Here is a 26,623-nt window from a genome sequence, read left to right on the forward strand (position 1 = left end):
CGATAGAGTGTGACGAATTCGCAAACAATAGTTAGGGTTTGAAGTTGAAATACCCATTGCATCCATTTCAAAGACCAGTGGTTGAACACCCAACTTCTTGAACAATTATTTCACCTCAGAGCAATAGGAGCACCAAGATTTAGAATAACCGATAGAAGTGTAAGTTGGTTTCAAAGAGAAATGGAGCGATTGAAATGAGAAAGAGTGAGAAAGAGAAGGGCTCGGGTAGCCGGAGAGAAATTAGGGTTTCTCTCAGAGGAGAAGACAGAGAGAAAAGGGAGTCAAAAAAAGAGAAAGAGAAAAGAGAAAGTAGTTTATGGTGGGAAAAAGAGTTTTTCAATTTAGACCAATGAGAGGTTGACAATTGGTGCATGAAATCAGAATAGTTGAAAAAGTTAAGGGTTATTTTGTTAGTTACCAAAATGTCCAAAGTGTAGTGTAAAATATTTTTGAGGTAAGGGTAGTTTAGGTAGTTTGGGCAATTTCTTAGTAAAGGATAGAATTAACTATCAAGAATAATAAAATAACTAAAAAAGAGGGAATTTTGGAGGAGGGGCAGGCTTTGGCGGGCGGCGGACATTGGCGGAGCGGCGAGTTTTTGCGGGACGGACTTTGGCGAGCAACGGGCCTACAATCCCAACCCAACCCGCCATTTTTTGGCGGGTGCGCGGGTCGGCCCGACGTGCCACGACCCGTTTTGCCACCCCTATATCAAAGTATTATCAAAGTAATATAAAACCACATGTTTTCGAAATAGTGATAGTACAACCCTATATTAATTTTTTTTACCACAACCCTATATTTCTTAATCAAAAGATAACACTTCCTTACAATATAGATATATTGTAAAAATGAAGCTTGTAACTTTCTTATATATTAACTCCTTTTTAAAAGTGAAATTTGTAATAACTGTATATTAAAAATTGTTAATTGTGAAAACATTTAGTAGTGAAGAGTAATTGAAAATTTTCAATTCAATTAATTATAATATTTATAATTAACAAAATAAGATTAAATCATTAAATCAAAAATATTTTGATTTTTATTAATAATTTCATTAATAGATAATTGATAAAAAAAAATCAACATAAATTCAATGCAAACACCATTATTAGATAGACACTTACTTCTCCACCTTAACCATTGCCAATGCTATTGTTGGAAATGGAATAAAAGACCTCATTGATACATGATCATCTAATTTTATTACTATAATATTCTACCCACAAAATATTTGCAAGACTTCCAATTAAAAACTACTTTCAAGACAATCTCAATATTATCAGATTGCCACTTACTTCTCCAATTCATTTTTAGCCTCAACAACTCTATCCCTGCTGCAAAATACACAAACAGTCCATTCGAAAAAAATTAAAGCATATTAATAAAAAAAATAAACATCTTTAACTATATATAAAGGGGATACCCCCTTTTGGGTTGGCCTATTTTTTTTCCAACTTTACCCTTATAAATTTTAAGTTTTAACTGCTTCTAACTTTGTTAACTGCTTGAATCTTAAAGTGCCAACATTAGCTTCTAAGATGCACGTACTACAATTATTCCAAAAAAAACACCTACACTTAATAACTGCCCTTCTTATTCTGTCAATTTCTGTATAATAGTTGTAATTGTAATGTTGAGAAAGTGATACACTTATGCAACGGTTTTGAATTGTGCTTTCTTTTTAAAAGTTTACACAGTCAATGGTCATCAAAATGAATAAAGTAACTACTCTGTACCAGGGTGGAGTGTATGGGATAAAGAAAAATTGAGGAACTGAGTCCGTTGTGGTTATTTGTGACACAGCCGTAAGCAGGATTGATGACACAACATAACTAATACCAACAAAAGAGTTTGTGAATACATTTTCTGATTTTAAGGTTAGGTTTTAAATTTGATTCTTTGTTTACCATTTTTCTTGAATGAGATTGAATTGTAGATTTTGTAATATGAAATAATATTGAAATTATTTATCCATTCTCTCAATCTATCAGTCAGTGTTTGTGAAAAATGTAAATAAATTTATGTTTTTCTTATGCTAATACTACTATTTGGCCTTTGTAAATGAGATGGTAACATATATATGACTATAAGTGAAACTGACGATGAACATAAAAATGGATTGTCTTGCACAAATTTATTTTAACCTTTATTTTTTTTTTATTTTAGAAGTAAAGATAAACGTAGATATTAGAAATGTGAATAATTCAAATCTGTCAGTTATTGAAGTGGCCATGACACCATTAACGTGTTGTCTCAAATAATTTTCTTAAGTTTTTCAGTTTATTTTAAGTTGGGTATCAATTATTTTAAAACAAATTATTTTAAAGTTTTAATTTATTTTAAAATAAAATAAATTAAAAAGTAATGTGGCACCAAATTTTATTATTTTATTGGTTAAAGATTCTGCTGTGTTTTAAGGGTAACTCTTTTTGGACTGGCTTATATTTTCATTGGTGGATTACACAATAAAAATAACAACAGGAGGGATTATCATGGAACTCCTAGGATGATTTTTAATGAGCATATGATACACTTTATAGGTACAAATTTATACACTCCCTATGGTTGTAAGCATGTGTCCTATTATACAGCATTGACATATGGCCTTTTGATTTTTTTGTTGAATAATTAATATGTATACTTCATGATTGATTATCATTAAATTATGATTTGTCAATAAATATTTTTAATAATACTAATTTATACTGCGAATAACGCGGTTTTTTTTAAAAGACTAATCAATTTACTTTTGAATAATTCTATATGTATAATCATTTTACTTTTGAATTACTTATGAACGTTTGACAGTTATATCATCACAACGAAAAGTAATACCCGCCAAATGTCAAGTCAACATCAAAGGACACGAAGAGCAGAGAATGAACGCAAACGAAAACAAAATATGGACAACGCGCAACGAGAAGAGCATTTATGGAGACGACGAGAAAGTTATAGGCGGCGACAAGAGCAGCAGAAACAAACTCAAACATTACGCACTGTTAACACTCCGTCGAGAGTTCCATTTCAAAATTTGACAAATATGACTTTTCCAAGTTCACACTTTCAAGGAACTCATGACCATGAAGCCGGCCCAAGTAGAATTACACATGTTAATGACGTCGCACTTGGTTAGTGGTGATCAATATAGAAATTATATCATACATTGTGTAATATTATTAATTTGACGTTTAATGTATGTAGTTAACCTCGCAGGTCGTACTTTTGTATCACCCAATCAAACTATCAACAACAACCAATCTGGTACAGGTATAAAGGTTATTGTTTTAAGTATACGATAACTATATATATATATATATATATATATATATATATATATATTTATATATGAGCATAACTATTATTTTTGTATCAGATGATATGCATGTTAATGAATCTTTGGAGGATGTAGTAATATCAGATGTTGATATGGAAGGTAGAGATAATAATGCATCATCACGTCATTCTCAAGGTATGTTCATCAACTTTCTCCCTAAAACAATGTAGCTTATATCGAAAATATATGAAATTGTAAATTATACATTGTTAAATCTTATAATTTATGCACCATGCGTTAAGTTTTTATTTGTATTTTAGATTTTAGATTTAAGATGATATTCAGAAATTAATATCAACCTCCTACATGTAGAATCACGACATGTTTTTGAGCAAAATAAAAACTATATTAATCATAATCAAATTTAACCCCAACTAAAAATTACACCACAAAAACTATTAATTTTCAAATGTGACATACCATAATTTTCAAGATAAACAACTTACCTCTCTCACATCAGGGGTTTTGGAAATCATCTCCATCTTATGTAAATAACCCATTTTTTCTCAAATTCATAGATCCCATAAATCCCTCCTTTTCTAATTATTTATTATAATTTTTCGCTCTACGTCCCTCTCAATAATTTTTTTCACCTTTACTGTTTCGATTGCAAAATGAAGTTGCACTCTACATCTTTTTTGTTTTGGTTGGTGTGTTTGTAAACTGAAATACAAACTACAATATGAAAGTTAACAAAACGGGTTTAACTATACATAGCATACATCATACATGCACGCAACATATGTTAACTGCCTACATGTACCATGTATTGATGTTTTATAGAGGTAACAATGAAAAGAAAATAGGCCAACCATAAAATCTACGTATACACTTAATATATAGTTATAGAAAATTATAAATGCACCATGCGATGCGATGAGTTCTTATTTGTATTTTAGATTTTAGATAATGTTCAGTAATCAATATCAAACTCCTACATGCAGACTCGCGACATCCTTTTCGAGCAAGATACAATATTGCTCGAAATTTCAAAAATAACATGATGATGGCAAAATCTAGGTTGCCTAATCCAACTACCTGTAGACGTTGCAACGCAAGACTGTTTCACCACGAATCACGTAACACATGTTGTTCTAGTGGGAAGGTATCATTTCCAAGGGTTGATGCTCCTACAGAATTGCAAGAACTATTTTCGGATGGTTCAGCAGAAGGAAAACATTTTAGGCAGCATATTCGAAGTTACAACAATGTCTTCTCTTTCACTTCGATTGGTGTTCACGTCGATGAAAAAATTCTTCCGTCTGGTTGTGGTATATATACATTTCGTGCTCAAGGAGCTTTTTACCATGACATCGGAGGTTTCTATCTAAATGAGGGTGACATACCGCGCTTCCTACAGTTATACATCTATGACACAGATAACGAGCTACATTATAGAATGCGGGAAAAGCCACAACTACACCAGACTGTGGTTCAAAAACTACAACAATTGCTCTATCAGTATAATCCTTTTGTAATTAGGTTCAAACAACTGTCATTACTTCCAAATATCAGTGACTGTAGCCTCATACTCAAAGAGCGTCCAAGTAATCACCCTCAATATAATCTTCTATCTGCGGAACAAGTCGCTGCAATTATTGTTGGATGTGATACTGAATCTATGGCATATGGAAGGGATATTAATGTCATTCGCCATGATGGCAACCTAAAGAAAGTACAAGAAACAAAAGGATATTATGATCCCTTGCAGTATCCTATATTGTTTCCATTTGGGACGCATGGTTGGGATGTTAACACGACAAATTGTCATGGGCGAAGAGTGTCATGTCGAGCGTATTACAGCTACATGCTTCAGGTACATTTAAGTTATTTTTTAGTACATATTAGAATAGCGTAAATATAATTTGAAAAACATATGGTTTACTATCGACATGTTTTTTAATCCACCGTAGATTCGTCCAATTAATCAATCAATGTTGTTAAATGCGGGTCGACTATTACAACAATATGTCGTAAACAATTATGTCAAAATTGAATCAGGGAGGTTAAGGTGGATTCGAGAACACCAGTCAAATATACGTGCTGAAGTGTACCAAGGTTTACAAGATGCTTTGCATGATGGTGAAACTAATGCAGAAACGCATTAGTATTTAGCTATAGATTAATAATTCTTTTTTTGTTTAATCACAACCAATCATATATCCTAAATCTAACGCATTACACTAACCATCATAGAAAATATTGGAAAAAGAACAATATTACCATCATCATTTATTGGAGGTCGTCGAGACATGACACAACGTTACGAAGATGGCATGGCTATTGTTCTTAATAGCGGTAAACCTGATATTTTTTTGACCATGACGTGCAATCCTTCTTGGTGTGAGATAACATCAGAACTTCTACCTTTTCAAACACCACAAGATCACCCAGATTTACTAACGAGAATATTTCGTTCTAAATTCGAGCAACTAAAGGATGATGTCATTAATATAGGAGTCTTAGGAAAGGTTAAAAGTTACATGTATGTCACTGAATTTCAAAAACTAGGATTTCCGCATGTGCATATGTTGTTGGTCTTGAAAAGTAACGACAAGTTGCGTGACCCGAAAGATTATGATAGTATGGTTAGAGCTGAAATACCTAAATTACAGTGTGAACCACAGTTGCATGAAGCAGTTGTAAAACATATGATCCACGGACCTTGCGACGTACTCAATCGAAGATCTCCATGTATGAAAGATGGCCAATATAAAAAAAGGTATCCCAAACAATTTTGCAATGAAACACGTCAAAGCACTGACTCATATTCAGAGTATAGGAGAATGTTTAACGAACCTACATCTATAGGTAGAGATAGGTCTATTGATAATAGATGGGTGGTTCCTTATAACCCTTGGTTACTGTTAAAATATGACTGTCACATTAATGTAGAGGTTTGCAGTAGTATTAAAAGTATCAAGTATCTATACAAATATGTGTACAAGGGCCCTGATCGTGTGTCTATGGAGGTTCACAAAGGATCGTACATGGACGAAGTCCAACAATATGTTGATGCGAGAGGGATTTGTGCTCCCGAGGAAATATGGAGAATTTTTTGATTCACTCTTTACCAATTATATCCTTCTGTTGAAAGACTACATATCCACTTGCCAGACCGCCATCAAATGCGCTTTTATGAACATCAAAGAATTGCAGACGTCTTAAATAATGAACGCAACTCCAAAACAATGCTCACACAATTCTTTGCGCTAAATCAAAAAGATCCGGAGGCAAGGAATTATCTGTATAGAGAGATACCAGAGCACTACTGTTGGAACAATAGGGGCAAGGAATGGCATCGCATGCGATCAACGAGAAAAGTTATTGGAAGAATCTATACAGTATCACCTTCGGAGGGGGATAAGTTCTACTTGAGATTATTGTTATCTCATGTCAGAGGTCCAACCAGTTGGGAATATCTTCTTACAAATAATGGAATTCCATTTAATACATTTAAAAAGTCAGCTGAGGACCGAGGATTTTTGGAGACTGATCATAGTATTCGTGATTGTTTGGTTGAGGCCGCGGGTCTCCAAATGCCATATGCTTTAAGGAGGTTGTTCGTGACGATTCTAATATTTTGTGAACCTACTGATGTTAGAAGTATTTGGAATTAGCTTTTTACACATATGACAGAGGATTATCAAGCAATGAACAATGGTGTGGAATTAGTCTTGACTAATATGTTGTTGAAGGATTTAAATGAACTCTTAGGCCAACATGGCAAAAAAAATTGAAGATTATGATCTCCCATCATTATCCCCTGAAGCAATAGAGGAGAATTTAAACCCAAGTGCCATACAAGAGGAGTTAGCGGTTGATATCCCAAATGAAGATATTGAATCTGTTGCTAAATTAAATAATGACCAGATGATTGCGTTCAAAACCATCATGAATGTCATCGATCAAAAATACAATAGGGTATTTTTTGTTGATGGCCCAGGTGGAACAGGTAAAACATTCCTTTATCGAACATTAATGGCAACTTTACGAAATAGAGGAGAAATTGTCTTGGCAACTGCATCATCTGGCATAGCTGCAACACTGTTACCCGGTGGTAGGACTGCACACTCTCGATATAAGATACCTATCGAAATACAACCGGGTTCCATCTGTGGTATTCAAAAGCAAAAAGATCTTGCAAACCTCATTACAGTGGCAGCTGCAATAATTTGGGATAAGGCCCCAATGATAAACAAAAATTATTTAGAAGCCTTAAATCGATCATTGCAAGATGTTTGTAGCAACAATGCTCCATTTGGTGGAAAGGTTATGATCATGGGGGGAGATTTTCGTCAAGTTCTTCCTGTTGTAAAGAAAGGTACTAAGGCACAAATGATTTTGGCGTGTATTGTTCAGTCTCATTTATGGGCTCATACCAAGATTTTGCGGTTGCGTCAAAATATGCGGTCAATCCATGACCAAGAGTTTGCAGAATTTCTTATTCGCATTGGTGATGGTGTTGAACCTACCAAACTAGATGACATGGTGAGGTTACCTTCACAAATTGCAATCCCGTGGGAGGGTGAACATTCTATACAAGTACTTATCCAACATATTTCCCCTGAATTAGAATTACATGGATGGGATGCCCCTTATATGGTACAGAGAGCTATTTTGACACCAACAAATGACGAGGTTCAAAAATTGAATGATATAATCATCGATCAGTTTCCAGGAGAAGAACGTGAGTTGTTGTCGTTTGACGAGGTTGAAAGGGATACTCATAATTTATACCAGCAAGAATTTTTAAACTCAATTGCACAGGGTAGTTTGCCACCACATATTCTAAAGATAAAATAGGGTGCACCATTGATGTTGTTGCAAAATCTAGATCCTAGATATGGACTGTGTAATGGGACGCGGTTATTATGTCGTGGTTTATTTATGAACATGTTGGATGTGGAAATCTTGACAGGAAGCAACACATGAAAACAAGCTTTCTTGCCAAGAATTAAAATAAAAACGTCTACAAGTGATGGGTTGCCTTTTGTACTAAGTAGAAAGCAGTTTCCTGTGCCACTAAGTTTTGCAATTACAATAAATAAAGCACAAGGACAAACCATTCCAAATGTTGGAATATATCTTCAACGACATGTTTTCAGTCATGGACAGTTATATGTGGCTTTATCCAGAGGTGTCTCACAGACTACGACAAGAGTTTTGATCAGGGAGGGAAAATTACAGGGAGAAGATGGTGAATATACAAAAAATGTAGTCTTTAAACAAATTCTGTTATCGCATCCGCAGGTATTCACTAACTACAACATAAAAATTCATTACACATTAATTCGTATATTTGTTACAGTAAATATGATTGAATGTTTTGTATTTTTTGCTAATGACTAACTCTAAAATTATCCTTTGATTTACTATACAGGCAAGCTAAAATACAGTGAAATCTTCCAATTATGTAAGGAGTTGAGACAGAAGAATGTTGAACCTCACTGCAACAGAAAAGTGTGTTATACCGAAACATTTTTCTAATGTCATTATGTTATGTAAGTTGGGTCATTGCTCCTCTCACTATTATTGTGTAATAAATTTTAGATGGGACACTTTGAAGATAAATGGAATACATGGAAGGACGAACAAACTATTTCTTCCATCGACAAACCCGACAATAAGGTGTATTTACATGTTTATGCAAAGTAAATGTGAAAAAACTATTTGTTGCATTTTTCATCACCATTTTACTAATACTTTTATCATCCTTATTAAAATAGGTAAAACGTCTGCAGATTTACTCGGTTGGAGCTCCACCGTCATAACAGATAAAACACAACTTTGAAAAATGGTGAAAAGAGAAATATTATCTCAAAGGATAGAGATGTATTTATATTATTCATTTACAACTTTTTAGTCCTAACATATTTTTGGAGACATTGATTTAATGTTTATTTATTTGTTCATCTCTGGATATAAAACCATGTATATTATTTAAGTTAATTGTTTAACTTCATTTTAGCAAGAATCCATGTAATTCAAGCATAGAAAAGATTTGATGTTCTACCAAATCTACACTAAAACAATCTATCTCTATTCTTCAGGTATTACATTATATACATTTTATACTAAGCCAAATTATACTTTACGAGTAGCATGTTTTAAATGTATTTGTTTCTTGATCATATATTTCGTGATGTATTTGTAATTTTTTAAAACTCAAGACTTCATTGATAAAGGGGTGTATGAAAAATTGATTCGACTATTTTCAAGGTATAAAATATATTATATTACACTAATAACTATTAATACTACATTATCTTTTTCTCTAAAAGATTATAATGTGAAAGTCTTACATTTTTACTCATTACTGTGTAAATCAATTGCAGGGAAAAAGATAATTCTTGCCACAAAGATTTCATGTTCGGCCTTCCTCATAAAGAGCGTCATTGATTACATACGATAAATTGTGCATTGTATGCACCGGTCTTTGAATACAATTTAATGCATGTGTTTGTTTCCCATTTTCAAAGTGTAATAATATTATTAGCAAATTTAGAGATCATACATTCAATGGTATCTTAAATTTGTTTACTTCTACTAATAGTGTCTATATATGAATTATTTTTAGCAGGACGTATAACTCAAACTTCAGAAGAGACATATGTGTTATTGAATTAGTATCCTTAGGTCATGTAGGAAGAAGATAGGGCTCATGACACAATTTTAAACGAAGCCATTTATGTTGTGTCTAACTATTAATTTTTTTAAATGTATCGTACAATATAAATACCTCTTTAAAAGATGTACAGACATTTATTTTTCTCTGTTGTGCACATTAAAAAAGCGGGCAGACGGGCACGGGAGTGCCCGTCTGAACGCTAGTCACTTATAATAACAATGGAAATATAATTCTGGAAACTATGAAAAAACATAAAATCTCATAAGAAGGAAATGGAAAAAAAAATATAGTGAAAAAGAAAACAATAACCATGAAAATAATTAAGTATGAAGAGATAAATTTTTACCTGACTCAGCTTTGAGATCAAAAATCAGAAAACCTCATAAGAAGAAACTTGAAATGTTCATCTAAAAATAAAACAATAACATTGAAAATAAATGGGTATGGAGATGGAATACCTGGTTCAGCTTTGGGATATGAAACACGAAAAATCTCATAAGAAACCATAAAAAATTAAAGCATGTTCATAGAAAAAGAAAATAATAAAAATGAAAATAAATGGGTATGGAGAGATTGATTTTTACTTGGTTAAACACTGACATCTGAAAAGGAACTAAACAATAACAATGTTAAATGTTCAAAACATAGCCCCAAAATAAGAAATCTTGTAAGTGAAGCTGAAATATAAACTAAAACACAATTGTAACGAAAATGAAAAAAGGAACCATGTAAAAAAAGGTCCAAACCTTGTAACAAAATAACAACTTTGAAAGATTAAGAATAATTGCTTTAGATCCTTTTTATTTTTATTAACGAATCGGAAGATGCTGGGAGATAGTGGAAGATGGTGTCGTTTTCTTAAAGACGGAAGATGCTGGAAGATGGTGGAAGATGGTGTAGTTTTCAAAATGGAAGATGGTAGAGAGAGATAGCAAATATGGTAGAGAGATAGCAAAGAGAGTATGGTAAGGTTAAGAAAAGACTTATGAGTAGTAGTAGGGGAAAGTATATATTTATCTTTTCAAGAAAGATATAAAATTTAAATGTTTGGATATGCAAGTATTTGGCTTTTTTCAGAAGAAACGTGAGGGCATGAACAATTGGAAAGCATAGCAAGTAGTTAAGTTGTCCAAGTGGAATAACATGGAAGCATAGGGCAAATCGATCATTTTCAAGAAAGTGTATTTTCTTATATTGTAAATATATATTTATTCATATTTGCTCATATATATTTAACATTAATAATAACATAAATCATATTATTGTATAAATTCACACACACATATATATAGCTTTATCATTATTATTTAAAAATTAATAATATTAAATAAGAAATATGAATTGGTGTAATAAATATTTAAGTATGAACATTTAATCATATTACTCAATTAAGTTTTACTATATAATAATAATAAATTGACATTAATTTTTGATTAATTATAACAAACTGAAATTAATTCATAATCTATATATGGATAAATTAATTTGTTACTTATAATATGTCAAATAATTAAACTGCATCTTAATATATATAAATTTTGTTGGCACTTAAAGCAAACATAGAACCATTGGCCAAGTAGAAAAGGAGGTGCGCCACATCCTCCTTGACCTGGAGTTGATTCCAAGTTTTGTAAAATAAATCTGTTGGCTTTTTATCAAAATCATTGTATTCTCAATAATTTAGTAAAATTTAAGATTTAAATAAATGAAAAAAATAAAATAACATGTGGAAATATAAATAATTCAAATAAATATAATAAAGCCACATGGCGTTTCCACATAATAATAAAATAAATTAAAAATTAAAAAAAACCAACACAACTACCCCATGTCACATTTTTTTTCACCGTTGTTTTGGGATTCGTCCCAAATAGTAGGGGCAAAATGTATATTAACCCGAAAATATATTAATATAAGTGTTATTTGTAAGTTAAAACATGAAAATACATTTAGATTAATGATAAAGAAGATCACCTCTTGACCAAGAGGTCTTTTTTTATAAATGAGGGCCATATATTGAAAGAGAAAAAGATTACACGAAAGTAGGAGGACTATGCCAAAATCCAACAAACAAAATCTAAAAAGAGATCCTTAGTTCAATCCTTGCTTTAAAATTTTGATTTTTTTCAACTCTCTATGATAACTAAATAAAATTAAAATTAAAAATAAAAAAATAAAAATTATAGGAATTTAAAAATAATTTAAATTAAAAACAATAAGTCCACATTAACAAAAATAATACATATGGCAGTTCAATCACAATTCAAAAGCAAATAAAGGGATTGGCCAATGCCACTACTAGATTGGCTCTGAAAAACCTTGTTAAAACTCATCATCCTGATTTTTGCATTATTGCAGAACCATGGATGAACTTGCTTGACCTTCCTTCTAACTATCTCAAATCCCTTGGTCTTAACATTTTCTCAACTAACCTTAGACCCAACAATCTTCCCAACTTGTGGGGTCTGTGTAAATATGATTGGAACCCCTCGATCATATCCATCTCTGACCAACATATTTCCTTCACTTTCTCTATTAATTCTCTCTTGATTGGCATTACGACAGTCTATGCATCTACTTGTCATCTTGAAAGAAGAAGGCTTTGGGCAGAAACTTCTCTCATCCTTGCTAATCACTCCTTGCCTTGGTGTATTACTGGTAATTTTAATTCTATTGCTGGTGCTCATGAACACAGTGGAGTGCACTCCCCCAATCGTGTGCACATTGGTGATTTCAATTCCTGGTCTAATCAAAACAACCTTGTGAATTTTCCCTCCCGTGCTCCGTTATTTACTTGGAATAATGGTATAATTGGTCGCGGTCTCGTGGAGCGCAGGTTGGATAGGGCTTTCGGCAATCAGCTTTGGCTCACCTCGACTTGCTCGATGAGTGTTTCGACTCTCTCCCGTTTAAGATCTGATCACCATCCTCCGATCCTGGAGGCTAAGTTTAATAACACTTCCCATCCCTCTTCTTTAAAATTTCTCAACATGTGGTCCCTCCATGAGGGTTACAAATCGTTAATAGCTAAGGTGTGGGCTACTAATGTGGTTGGCTGTCCGATGCTTATTCTAACAAAGAAGCTGCAGTTGCTTAAAGTCCAATTAAACGTCTAGAACCCGGACACTTTCAGTAACGTACACAGTTTGGTGAAAGATCTGCAGGTTAAGCTTTTGGAAATTCAGAACATGATATATCAAGAGGGTTGCACTGTGCCTCTAAGGAACAAAGAGTTAATGATTCAACATGATTTAGAGAAAGCTTTGGCCATGGAGGAAAAATTCTGGTTAGACAAATTTAGATTCAATTGGCGTTGAGATGGAGATATGAATACAACTTTTTACCAAAAGGGTGGCCAAGATCAAACATTCCAAAAGCACCATTTCTATCCTGAAACATGGAAATCTGACTTTCCAGGATCCAGTTGCTATTGCAAACCATGTTGTTGATTTTTTCACTAATATTTTCTGTTTTACAGATAACCCGTAGGGGCTGGAGATGATGGATGATCTGATCTTCAATCTGATAACTAGTGATATGAACAAAATGTTATCTTCCATTCCGGCGGCATATGAGATCAAGAGGGCGGTTTTCAGTATTAACAAGTCTAGTGCTCCAGGGCTAGACGAGTTTGGTGGGGCTTTTTATCACAACTACTAGGATATTATTAAAGCTGATTTGTGTAATGCGGTTACCCAATTCTTTTGCAGTGGCTGGATTCTTCCCAACTATAATTCCAACTCCGTCATCCTAGTGCCTAAAGTCAAGAATGCGGATTCCATGATTAATTTCCGCCCTATTACGCTAGCAAACTTCAAATTTAAAATCATCACCAATATTCTCGCGGACAGACTTGCAATTCTCATGCCTTCAATCGTATCGCTGGAGCAAAGAAATTTTATCCGTGGTAGATGCATTAGAGATTGTATGTGTATTGCCTCGGAAGCCGTTAATCTTTTGTATAATAACTCTTTTGGTGGGAATATTGCTATGAAAGTTGATATTGCTCAAGCATTTAATAAATTGTCTTGGAAGTTCCTTCTTAAAGTGCTCAAGTCTTTTGGCTTTGGTAATGTTTTCTGCTCTTGGATTCGTAGTATTTTGGCTTCAGCTCAGCTCTCTACCAATATTAATGGTTCTCAGCACGGGTTTTTCAATTGCACTAGAGGGGTCCGTCAAGGTGACCCTCTCTCTCCTTTACTCTTCTGCTTAGCTCAGGATGTTCTTAGTCACGACATCTCTAATCTTGTCAATCAAGGATATCTTTCTCTAATCAAGGCCCCTGCTACTCATAACATTCCTTCTCATATAACGTATGCCGACAATATCCTCTTGTTTTGTAAAGGCAGTGTTAAGAATATAAATATGCTTAAGTAACTCTTCCTCTTTTATTCTATGGCTTCCGGGCAGTTGGTTAATGCTAATAAATCCTTTGTCTATGCAGGTTTCATTCCTCAGATGGTCCTAGATAGTATTTTATCTATGACTGGTTTCACTCAAAGTTCCCTCCGCTTCACCTATCTTGGAGTTCCTCTTTTTAAAGGTAGAGTGAAGGAGACTTTCTTACAACCGGCGGCGGATAAAATCGTGTCTAAACTATCTACTTGGAAAGGTTCGGTTCTCTCCATGGCCGGTAGTGTTAGAACATGAAATGTTCTAATCATATTTTCTAGTTTTGATAATATTAGATATGAATTTTGTATAAGCCAATATGGTACTCTAATAAATTATGTTTTCCATTTCAGGAAAATTTAAAAGAGTATGCAACATTTCATCTTTCAGATGCTTTGAACCAAATGTTCTGGATGGCCACATCAGAAGAGGATCTTGAAAGTGTCAGAACATGACTATGAGAAGCAAGCTCTGAAGCTCTGAAAGGTATCACGCTCTAAAGAACTTCCAAAGGCTGAAGTGCTGAAGCTCTAATAATGCACCAAACGCTGGAAACTCTGATATTCAAAGAGACTTGCAAAGTATGATTCCAGAACAGAAGCAAATGATGAAAAGACTAAATAGACTAGTCTGTCTGTCTGGCAAAAGGAATGTTGGAAGTATGGCTACAAAAAGCAAAGTCAGAAGTAGCAGTTATTGCAAGGCTCGAGGTAGTTGACAAAAGTGTGAAACATTAAATGGAACGTTGTACTGTACACGCAAAGCATTAAATGCAGAAATGTTCAACGGTCATATTCTCATGCCTATAAAAGGAAGGTGTCAGCAAAGAAAAGCGTTAGAAAGCCTATGTTCATTTTTCATATTCTCATCATTTGACTCTGAACCTTGCTCACGCAAAAAGCTCAAGAACAAAGAAGTAATCTTCATCTTCAAGCTCACAAACTTTTGTATACTTAGTGAGATTTAGAACTTAAGCTTAAGAGAAAAATCACTTGGTGATTACAGCTTTATTAGAAGCAACTTTAATCTCTTGTATTTGATTATATCTTTGTAAACCAAAATTCCTTGAGTGATCAAACTGTGATCTGTAGACTCAAGAAGACTTAGAGGTTGATCTAAGTGGAGAACCATTGTAATCATTTTTTATTAGTGGATTAAATCCTCAGTCGAGGTAAATCACCTGTGAGGGTGGACTGGAGGTAGTTTGAGTTCAAACGAACCAGGATAAAAATAATTGTGTTCATTATTTTTATCTGCCAAAAAGAAACAACTCTTATTCAATCCCCCCTTTCTAAGTGTTTTTCACCCTTTCAGGTAGAACTACGTTGGTTAAATCTTTTGTTTATGGCATGCTCTCGTACACCATGTCCATTTACTCCTGGCCTATTTCCCTTCTCAGAAATTTGGAAAAATGTATTTGGAACTTTATTTGGACCGGTTCGGTTGACAACACGGAGCTTGTTCAAGTAGCTTGGAAAAAGATGTGTAAACCTTACGCTCATGGTGGCTTAGGTCTCAGATATTTAATCAAGCTTATTGAAGCTTGTAATCTTAAATTAGCTTAGGATATGCTTTCCGGTTAGGAGTAGTGGGCTTTTATTTTGAAGAGTAGGGTCCTTAAAAACTACGGTCCGATTAAGTTCCATATTTTCTCGTCTCTCTGGTCCTCCATCAAAGCGGAGGTTCTTCTTATAAAAATTATTTGTGTTTGGTCTGTTGGCAATGACGATTCTGTCAATTTTTGGTTAGATAGGAGTACGGTCCGCCGCTAATTGAAGACTCTTCCATTGGGTTTCTCCATTCTAACGGTATTGTCGTTTTGTGTTAAGGTTGCTGATTTTTTCATGGATGGTCAGTGGCGTTTCCCGGCTGATTGGGACTAGCTTTTCCCTTTACTTTAGTTACAGAGTTTCCCTATCCTGTCACCTGCAGAGCTGGATTTTGTTGCAATGGCCTCACTCTTTGTCCGACGAGTTATCTCTCAAGGAGGCATACTGTTACAAATATCCTTTTTTAGAGCTTTCTTGGCCCAAATCTATTTGGTCCAATGGCGTTCCGCCAACGAAATCTGTGGTGGTTTGGAAGCTCATGTTAGACAAAATCCCTTCGAACGACAAGCTCAAGCTCAGAGATTTACGATTTGCTTCTATGTGTTTGTTTGTAACAATCAAGAAGAAACTTCCAATAATTTATTCTTTGATGGCTCATTTGCCTGTCATGTTTGGAGTTGGTTTTACAAGTCCATAGATGTTAGAAACCCGCCATCGTCTTTGGAAGATTGGTGGATCGGTGCTCGTCTAGGTTCAAACAGTGCGGGGTGGTGCTTAAGGCAACCATTATTTATATCATTTACTTTGTTTGGGAGGCTAGAAATTGGGCTAGATTAAAAAACATTCCTCCTTGAGATTGTTTCTTTAGTATTGGTTGGATCCTTGAGATCACCATTTGTACTTAAACATGTTTTTGAATTATAATAAAACTTTATTGATTCAAAAAAAAAACGTTCCTCCTAATCTTCAGACCACTATTTAGAAGATCCGCAATCACATCTATTTAACAGGTTTGTCTACTTATGCGACTTCCTTTTCTTCTTTGGACGATTTTCGTATCCTTAAAGTGTTCAACATCAAAATTCGTACTCCGGATGCTCCACGTATTATTGATTTTTTGGCATCCTTCCCCCTCCATTGGGTGAAATGTAATAGTGATGGAGCTTTCCTTCCTAATTCCACCTCTGCGCGTTGTGGTGGTCTCTTTCAGGATCATTTAGGGAATTTCTTATTAGCGTTCGCTAATTATGTCCCTTGGCCTTCGTCTTCTCTAGCTGAATTTCAGGATGCTTTGTGTGCTATGAAGATAGCAATGAGAAAAGGTTGGAATAACCTTTGGATTGAGTCGGACTTCAAGCTTGTGGTGCATTCCTTTTCTAATCTCTCTTTGGTTCCCTAACATATCAGAAGGAAGTGGAATGTTTGTATTTCTTATAACTCCAACAGGCGTCTACTTTTCTCCCACATGTTCCTGAAAGGCAACACTTGTGTAGATTTGTAGGTTTAGACTTAACATCTCTAACCATTTTTGAGTCCATTCCTTTAGGTTTAAAGAAGGATTTTGTAAGTAATAGACTAGGTTTGCCTTGTTTTAGGTTCTTATCCTATTGAGCAAGGTTGTTAAAATCTCGATTTAAAACCTAAACTCTATAGATTTTATGTTTTTAGGTCAACATTTCGTGTTAAATCGCAGGTAAAAACCTTTTTATGTAAAATCGTATTCTGTAATGATTTTACGTGATTTAAATCGTCCTAAAATCGGTGAAATCGTGTAAAATCATGTAAAATCGTTGGATTTTACTCTTTGACCTGATTTTACTTTTTTTTAGTCAAAATTTATAAATCAAATTATATTTTGGCCCATAAAATTTTATCTATGAATTTTTAATTTTTCACATTCATATCTTGGTTATAATATTAAAGAATCTTTAACATTTGGAGATGGATTTAATCAAGTCGAATATGAATGTTCTAATGAAGATGATGTTGTAGAAGCATTGAATTTTTGTTTAAGTTAAAGATGACGATGAAAAGATTTGTGTTTTTTGAACTCGAAAAACTTATGAAACTATTATTTTTTTTATAATCTTTTAGATGTTATATTTTATGATTTGGTGGATAATTTATGTAGTTTGATACAAGTTTGTGAAGATTACGATTATATAGTATATTTTTACTTTATAATTAAGTTAAAATTTTAAATAATTAATGCATTTATAATATTATATAAGTGTACATATGTCGTATATATAAATTTAATATAATTTTAATACAAGGTAAACTCTATGATTTTACGTTTCGATTTTACCTAGGTAAAACGAGTCAAGATAAAAATTCAATTCTGACAACCTTGCTATTGAGGGAGTTGGTTTTGTCTCTCCTTCTTTTTTGAGGATAGTATCCTATTTTCTTTTGTATCTTGGGTTCTATTTTCTTTCTAATATATGAGACTTTATTATAAAAAAAATAAAAAGAACCGATTTTAAGAAAATACGAAAAGACTAACATAGCTCGATTAAATTTTTTTAAAAATTAAATAAAAATATTTTTTTAGGGATTAATTTAAATTCTCTAATTTTGATGAGGGACTAAATGAATGTTCACTTTAAATTAAATTAAAATATTATTGATAGAAAGTCCAATACTATCCTCCAGTAAAAAAAGTGAAAAGAAATGTTCAAATACCCACTCCAGGTGGGAAACGGATTCTCTAACTTTTTTCCGCGAACTGCACTCTGCCGTTTATATGTTTTGGTTCGTTGGATAAATTCAATGGGTGACATGATGCCACGTAGTAACTTTGTTGATTTAAAAAAAAAAAGCAGAATATTGGTTCTTCAACCTCCGTCCTCGTCGCCGTGACACCGATAACAACAATCATCAACCAGAGACCATTCCCACTATCAGCCGTCAGATGCATCAAGATGCTAAGATAATGGCTAGTGGCAATTTTTGTCGTTTTGAACCAGAACTAAAACAAAATAACACCAGAAACCACCTTGAATCCGATCACCGCCAATCTATATCGTCGTCATCGCCACGACCATTCACGTCGTCGTCCACAATTAAATCTCACTAAGATAAATTGCTGCAGAACGAAGAATCATTTACAGGTGATGGAGGAGGTGTGGTGACTTTGACGATAAGTGATGAAAGGGTTTGGCAACATAAGTCCTCAGGCGGTGGGTGGAGGCAAAACAACAGAGTCATGACACAGGTTATTAATTCAACCATTTTTTCAAGTTAAATTTTTCTTTTTTAATTCACCAGATTTCCACCTGTCATCATCTCGGTCTCTCAATTTATCCAACGGACAACAATAACTGAACGGTAGACTACCTTTCCCGCAATAACGTTAGACAATCTGCGTCCCTCCAGGTGCTGTGAAACATGTAAAACTGAACTACTCCAGGTGCTGTGAAACATGTAAAACTGAACTAGTTATCGTTTCCTGAGTTTAATTACTGGTTTTTATTCCAAGATATAAAAATAAAAATGAAACACTGAAAATGGTGGTGTTTACTGTTTACGCGCGTGCAACACAAACTCTCTCTTTTTTTTTTTGCTGAATAATTCATTTTTCTCTAATAAAAGCAATCATTAATGTTAGGTTTTACCCCACTTGTCTTACCCGAACCTCACGTTCGTATAACCGAACCTCAGCTCCGGTAATAATCCAAACCAACCCGAACCTCCCCCAAAAATCCGAACCTTCACCACACCAAAACAATAACCAAACCAAACCAAGAGAGAGAAAATCACTTCCTTTCTAGAGAGAGAAAAAACCAAAGCAGAAAGAACCAAACCAAACTGATTCTCTCTCTAGTGAGAGAAAGTACTGAATAATTTCTAGAGAGAGAAAAATGGTTCAGGTCGCCAAACGGAAGAAAGGAAGGCCGTCGAAGGCGGATCTAGCTCGCCGCGCCGCCGAAGCTCAAGCCTCCGCAACGGAATCCGATTCCCGCCGTAGTCTCCGCCGCAAGAACGTGAGGTACAACATAATCGACTACGACGGCGATTACATCGACGACGAGGAAGATGAGAGGAGAAGAGAGAAGAAGAAGCTCAAATTGATGACGAAGCTGCACCAAGGGGAACAAGAGCAAGAATTGGAAGATCACGCACCAATGGAAGATGAAGAAGAGTGCAATGAAATTGAAGGAGAAGTTGAGAATGAAGAAGAAGAGGAAAAAGAAAAGCATGAAGAAGACGCTGTGGTAATAGTGCTTAATTCAGTGTTTGTTAGTGTCACTGAAACTCTATTTCTGTTTTCTCTCTCTAGGTTTTCTCTCTCTAGAAATTTAGGAGAGAGAAAATATAACTAACATCTCAACTGCCAAAACTACCTTCTACAAGATTCTGATCTCTTCTCTCTCTATCTATAGATATATAGATTTAGATTATTTATTATTCATTTATTTATGCAATAAACTAAATTTCTAGGGCACTGTTTTTATCTGAGTCTATGATTTGTTTTTGGTAATTATCCAAGTCTATGTTTTGTGGCCTTTTCAGATTTTCTATTTTCTATATATATGCAAGTGCAATTTTGGGTTTTTGGATGTAATTTAATTGTGTATTGTATGGATTTTTGTTTCTAATGATGACAGATAAAGGGAACAAAAGTGGATTCAAAAGGGCTCCACTCAATTTCTGTTTCAGGTTTGTGTGATTTTACTGGGGTGTACTTTGTAATTAAGGGTGCAAATTTGTCTTTTCAATTTTAAAAGATTGAAAAAGGAAAAGTGATATATTTACTGAAAGGGTATTGAAAGTTCTGTTTCTGCATTATCTTTGTGTGTTTCTGAAACTTTACTGTTTTTGTTTAATCTTTTATTGATAGGAACTCCGGTGAATTATACACATGGGATTCCATTGCCCGATAGGAAGATATTGGAATTGATACTCGACAAGCTTCAGAAGTATGTGTTCTGGTTTTATGATTCTCGGCTTGTGTTTTATTTTGGTGTTTATGATTATCTGAATCACAACATAGTGGTGTGTGTCTTAGCCTTTTAGGGTACTGTTTTATTTTCTGATGATTTGGTACTGTTGTGGGTTGGAATGGTTGGCACTGGCAGGAAGGACATATATGGCGTGTTTGCAGAGCCTGTTGATCCGGAAGAGGTGTGTGGAATTTTCTTCATGTGACTTGGTAATCTTGCTTTTGGAAGACTTCTTTGAGTTGGAAGTTCAAATTCTGTTTTAACATGCAGCTTCCTGATTATCACGATGTGATTGAGCATCCCATGGATTTCGCCACCGCGAGGAAGAAGTTGGCGACTGGATCTTATCCTACCTTAGAACAATTTGAGGTATAGAAAACTATTAATGAGTGGTAGTTTTCTTTTTCTCTTTGAGATTTTGGTTATCTTGCGATAGAATTGATGCTGATTGTGCGCTTATGTAGAGACATTACCTGAACTTGTTAGCAACAGTTTGGCCATGTATTTAGTTAAATATTTGTTATGCAGACAATACATACTTGAAATGACATGATACTGATGATAGGAACCGGATTTTCAATTACAGGGTAATATCTAACAAATGTATTGTAATCCTTGATGTACTTTTGAGGGTTTTCAAACGGAATGCCTAGAGGAGTGTCATATGAATAGAATCATTCGGTATTTACTGCTTTATATGATTGTATTTTAGACTTAAGATACTTGTGTTTTCACCCACTGATATATTGGATTTGAGCAATGGTTGTATTAATAACAGGATCTACCTTAACCCAAAATATGAAAGAAAGTGTTTCCATTTCATATTTGATTGTTCCTTGTTTAACAATGATTTGTGATTGTCTAACTTAGTATTAATATTGCATTAAGCTCTTAGGGATGTAGGACCTTAAAACAATTTTATCCCTGCACTGTGATCTTACTTAAATTATCTTATGAGCACGAGACCCGAAATGTTTTCTAGTAACAAACGATGTCTAATTGTTATTGGCATCATTGTCTCTATTTATTTGTATATTGCCGTCCATGTAGATGCAAGATATCCGTTGTCAAAAGTCTAAAATGCATACAATATTGTATATAGTTTTTTGTTTCTGGCTTCCTGTTCTTCGTAGGTGTTAGTTACTCGGGTGATAATGCCTGAATGATATGATATACTGGATCCTGGGTTCTAAATATCGATTGCCTATGAATGAGTGGCAGTGTTATAGTGAAAATCTTATAATTAGTTGGTTCTAAAATACTGTAATTAAGCGGTTGGAGGAGTCCCTGATAACACGGTTTAGACTTCAGGATGTACTATGATTTATAATGATTTTTAATAAGGCATTAAGGAAGCATTTTTCTCTCTAACTAGTATGGCTTTTCTTCATACCAACAATTTATTAATGCTTTTTGATCAATGGCAACTGTGAACATGGTATTCCAGAAACGTAAGGATCGACTTGCATCTCTACTAGATTCCACTATTGCATAAAATTCCAAAATTTTGCTTTCTTTATGTTGTTTTTTTGTTCCTCTCTAAATTGTGAATTACTTCCATACAAACTGCAAGACAAAAGGTTCTATTGTTATCACACTGACTTGTGAATGGAATTATTGAATGCAGAGTGATATATTTTTAATTTGCTCAAACGCAATGCAATATAATGCACCGGAGACCGTATACCACAGACAGGTATAAAGCTCAATGCTTCTTTGTGTTCTCTTACGAACAAATATGGCTAAACTAGCCATTTTTCCATGCTTTGTTTTTTTACCCTTATATTTGCTACAGGCACGAACAATACAAGAACTTGGCCGGAAGAAGTTTGAAAAGTTAAGGATTAAATTCGAACGTACACAGGTTGAGCCAAAATCAGAACAGAAAACCCAGTCTAATTCTTCGGTTAAGAAGTCATTGAAAAAGCCACCAGGTTGGGCCTCACAAGAATCTGTTGGCTTTGATTCATCCTATGGAGATGTACAACCAGCTTCCTATCCAATGCAAGGTGGTAGTAGCTGTGAGAGGCCTGGCACCATTGATGGTATTCTGGAGGCAAATGCTTTCTTTATTGATGCAAATCAAGATAAAGCTGAAGATGTTTTGTCAGGTATCTTATAGAAGTGAACTTGCTGTAATATGCCTTTCCTGTATGATACTAATGTTAGGATCTGGTTATTCTATTTTGATTATTTTTTCCCCTTTTCCAGGGAAGAATATTCTCTCTAAGATGGGAAGGAAGTCATTTGTGCTTGACGAGAATCGTCGTGGATCTTATAATATATCTAATCAACTAATCAATAGACCAGATTCAACGTATATGACCTTTGAGAGTGGAATGAGACAGCTGGTCACTGTATGTATCAAAAGGATGCAATTTTAATTCCTGAAAATAGTTGGATTTCTTATTCTTGTAATGTTAACACATTATAACTGTATTTTTTGGATACAGGTTGGCGTCCATGCTGAATATTCTTATACTAGGAGTTTGGCTCGTTTTAGTGCATCTCTAGGACCTGTTGTTTGGAAAATTGCTTCCCACAGGATTCAACAGGCACTTCCCGCCGACTGTAAATTTGGCCGTGGCTGGGTTGGAGAGTATGAACCGATTCCAACCCCAATATTTATGCTCACTAATCATCTACAGAAGGAAACTAGTTTGATTACAAAGTCGCACGGTGATAAAAATTGTAAGGACGTGGAGCCCAAAACTGAACATCCTGTTAATGGATGGATGGTTGAGGGAAAGCATTTTTCAGGTCCTGCAAGTGGGCCTGCATTTGAAGGAAATCCTTCTATTGGTTCTGCTGGAGTGAAGCCCAATGCTTCTCCTCCTAACATCCCAAATCAGCAGAATTCCCATTGTAGGAATTTAGGCGTACCCGAGAATAAGAGTTTGAAGAAAGGGGAGCCGGAATCTTTACCCTCAAGTAATCAAAATAATTCCAGTCTAGTTGCTAAGTTTGGAAGTAATACTCCTACAACAGAGTCTAAGACCAAAGAGATGGCGCCTAGGAACTTGAATACTTTGCCATCTAAAACTTTCAAGCCAGATACTAATGAAGTTGTCAGTGGAGAATTGCCTGATGGAAAAGTGATGAATACAAGCTTGAATGATCGATCAACTATTCCATCATCAGATAGTACCTCAAACCAAACAATCAGAGGAGCTCCTTTTCTTTTCCGTGGGCAGGAGCAGGGTCTCAGTGACTCAGTTAAGTCAATGAGAATGTTGACAGAAGAGGCTCAAAAGCCACAGACTTCTCATCATTCACCAGTTGATACTCTTCCGCAAATACCATCAGGTCCATCTGCACAAAGAGATGCCTCAGGCAATGCTTCAGCAGCAGCTGCTCAAACATGGATGTCTGCAGGGGCAGGACAGTTTAAACTAGGACCCGAGAGTTCTGGTTCATCCAAAAAGCAGATTTCTGCAGATTCTCTTCACAACTCTACAAGAGAGTTCCATCAGCATATTTCACGAATTCAGGGAGAGTTTCCTTCTGGTGGAACGTCTCTCCAGTCTAATAAGAACAATTTTCTATTTCATTCACCTAGACCTCAATCTAGTCACGTAGGTGCCGTTTCACAGGTCCCTAACCGACCTATGATTTTCCCTCAATCAACATCCGCGGACCAATCTAGATTTCAAATGCAGGCATCTTGGCAAGGTTCCAGTCCTCAAAGCCAACCAAGGCAGAAACAGGAAACTCTTCCGCCTGACTTGAATATTGATTGTCAATCTCCAGGCTCACCTGCAAAACAATCTTCTGGTGTTGTTGATTCACAGCAACCAGACCTAGCTTTGCAACTATGAGGACTCATTTCATTTGTATCATGGTTTGGATGTTTCGACTGGAATCGGACTGGTGGGATTTGCAGCTCCTGTTATCGGATGCTGAATTTTGATCCTAAAAGGCTTGATTAAATGTGAGAAAGCAAAGAGTTTGCCTGAGTTGGGATTTGGCACAAGATGGTCCTAAAGCAAAGTGAGTTTGAAAGTTCAGAAAACCTTGGTGGACACGTATAAAAATAACTTAACGACTTGCCATCTCTTCCAAATCACCGACTCTGGGCAGCAATATCCGTGGCCACTCCCCGAAGATTAAGCCGTAGCAAAACCTTCCCGTCAATTGATTATGATCAGCAGGTAGAAGGCAAAGACATGTTGTTGATGCCTTGTATATTGTATACTAATTGATGAAACTCGGTTGCCTAGATATTTCTTTCATTTGATTTGATGATTAGTACTTTGTACTACTGCTACATCTGTATTAGAATTGGTGGTAGTTCATCATCATAATTATGTTATTAATTTGTACATTTGATTTAGATGTTACTAATGTAAAACCATTGTATGCTTCCTTTGTCTAATTTAACTATATTGGGTTTCTTCAACAAACAAATTATGGTTAAGTTCTTGTTAGTCATGTCATGATTGTGGTTTTTTGAGAGAATTTCTGCAAAATATATTGTTTATGCAAACTCTAGTTCTTGACAAAAACATATAATGATACAAATGAAGTACAAAGTATGAATCAGTTTTCATCTAATATTTCCAAGTTGTATCCTACATAAACATGAAAATTCGGGTAAAGAATTGGAATTATAAATAAAAAACAAAATCTTCATCGACCTCCTTTATGTTAAAACTTCAACTTGTGGCAAATTATGGTGACATAGCTTACCGTGATTCTGTCAAACTCAGTGCAAATTTGAACATTATGCATGACTAAACAATTGGAAGGGCTTATTAGCTCTTGTTAATGGAAAAATCTCTATGTATCCTTAGATAAACCTTTCATTATTGTTTGCCCTTTGACTTTTTTGGTTGGTACTTCTTTCGATCTCTTAGCATACAGACATCACCATGGCATACAAAGTCTTTGGGCTCAGAGGACTCAGAGAAGCAACAAAAGAAAAACAAAGTCATTATTGCAAGGGAAAGCAAAACAAAGTGGCTTTGCTGAATCTGAATTCATGATGATTGATTATATATGTATGTGAGATATGAACTCACAAACACATTTTATGATGTAGTGGGAAACGAGTAACATGAGAAAAATATTAGAAATAATCTTATTGGTCAAAGATTGGAGAAACTGTGCGTGTGACAAGAATCAAAACACGTCTTGTTTTTGTTGACATCTTGTCACGTACAATAGTAGTTGCCATGAAACAAGTTGAGCTGGCATGGTAGTGTGGAGTGACCTTTCAATTTTATCAGCAATTACACATTTTAAATATCTTTTGGTTTACATACAAAATTTCGTAGTTTACATATCTTTTGGTTAATAAAAAAATTACAAGCAAAGCTAGTAGTTTAAATAGAGGAAAGATTTCAGTGTATTTTTGGTTTCATTTTTTGTAAGACTCATAATTCATTTTAGAGATTTAGAATTGATCCTGGATGATGATGATTTTAAAGTGTTTGATTTTTTAAAAATAAAATTGATTATGCCTCCGGTATTGATTCTCTTTAAAACTATAATTTGTAACTCCTGTCTTTAGAATTTATTCTGAGTAATTTTTATACTGAAATTTATTGTTAAACTCACTTTTACATAAATATATTCAAACATAAATTAATCTGTTAAACTCAATTCTCTTAAAATCAATTCTACCAAATTCAATTATGTTAAAATTAATTTTGTCCACCGCCCATCCAAACAAATATTCTATGTATTACAAAAGTATTTTCAAGTTGAAATAGAAATTTTATCACACAACTTTAAGATCCAACCCACACAAAATTAAAATATGCAT

General features: G+C 34.5%; 1 protein-coding gene and 1 long non-coding RNA gene across 2 annotated transcripts; one reads left to right on the plus strand and one right to left on the minus strand.

The window, feature by feature from the left end:
• Positions 1-1,103: 1,103 nt before the first annotated feature.
• LOC131656616 (uncharacterized) lies at positions 1,104-10,952 on the minus strand. The gene is made up of 3 exons (XR_009300198.1): positions 10,553-10,952; positions 10,315-10,375; positions 1,104-1,337 (listed from the first exon to the last, which is right to left on the minus strand). It is a non-coding gene; the product is annotated as an uncharacterized LOC131656616 (long non-coding RNA).
• Positions 10,953-19,602: 8,650 nt separating this feature from the next.
• On the plus strand, positions 19,603-25,231 carry LOC131662416 (uncharacterized). The gene is made up of 9 exons (XM_058932200.1): positions 19,603-20,127; positions 20,521-20,572; positions 20,754-20,832; positions 20,992-21,037; positions 21,127-21,225; positions 22,484-22,552; positions 22,652-22,967; positions 23,068-23,213; positions 23,310-25,231. Exons 1-9 carry the CDS (start codon positions 19,774-19,776, stop codon positions 24,672-24,674), a joined length of 2,526 nt encoding a protein of 841 aa, XP_058788183.1. The 5' UTR covers positions 19,603-19,773; the 3' UTR covers positions 24,675-25,231.
• Positions 25,232-26,623: the final 1,392 nt, after the last annotated feature.

Source organism: Vicia villosa, linkage group LG3 (assembly GCF_029867415.1).
Source record: "Vicia villosa cultivar HV-30 ecotype Madison, WI linkage group LG3, Vvil1.0, whole genome shotgun sequence".
NCBI lineage: Eukaryota > Viridiplantae > Streptophyta > Magnoliopsida > Fabales > Fabaceae > Vicia > Vicia villosa.

Coding starts and splice junctions, on each gene's coding strand:
- LOC131662416 (XM_058932200.1), top strand. CDS start 19,774: ATGGTTCAGGTCGCCAAACGGAAGAAAGGAAGGCCGTCGAAGGCGGAT. Junction 20,128..20,520: donor AGCATGAAGAAGACGCTGTG/GTAATAGTGCTT, acceptor TAATGATGACAG/ATAAAGGGAACAAAAGTGGA. Junction 20,573..20,753: donor CCACTCAATTTCTGTTTCAG/GTTTGTGTGATT, acceptor TTTTATTGATAG/GAACTCCGGTGAATTATACA.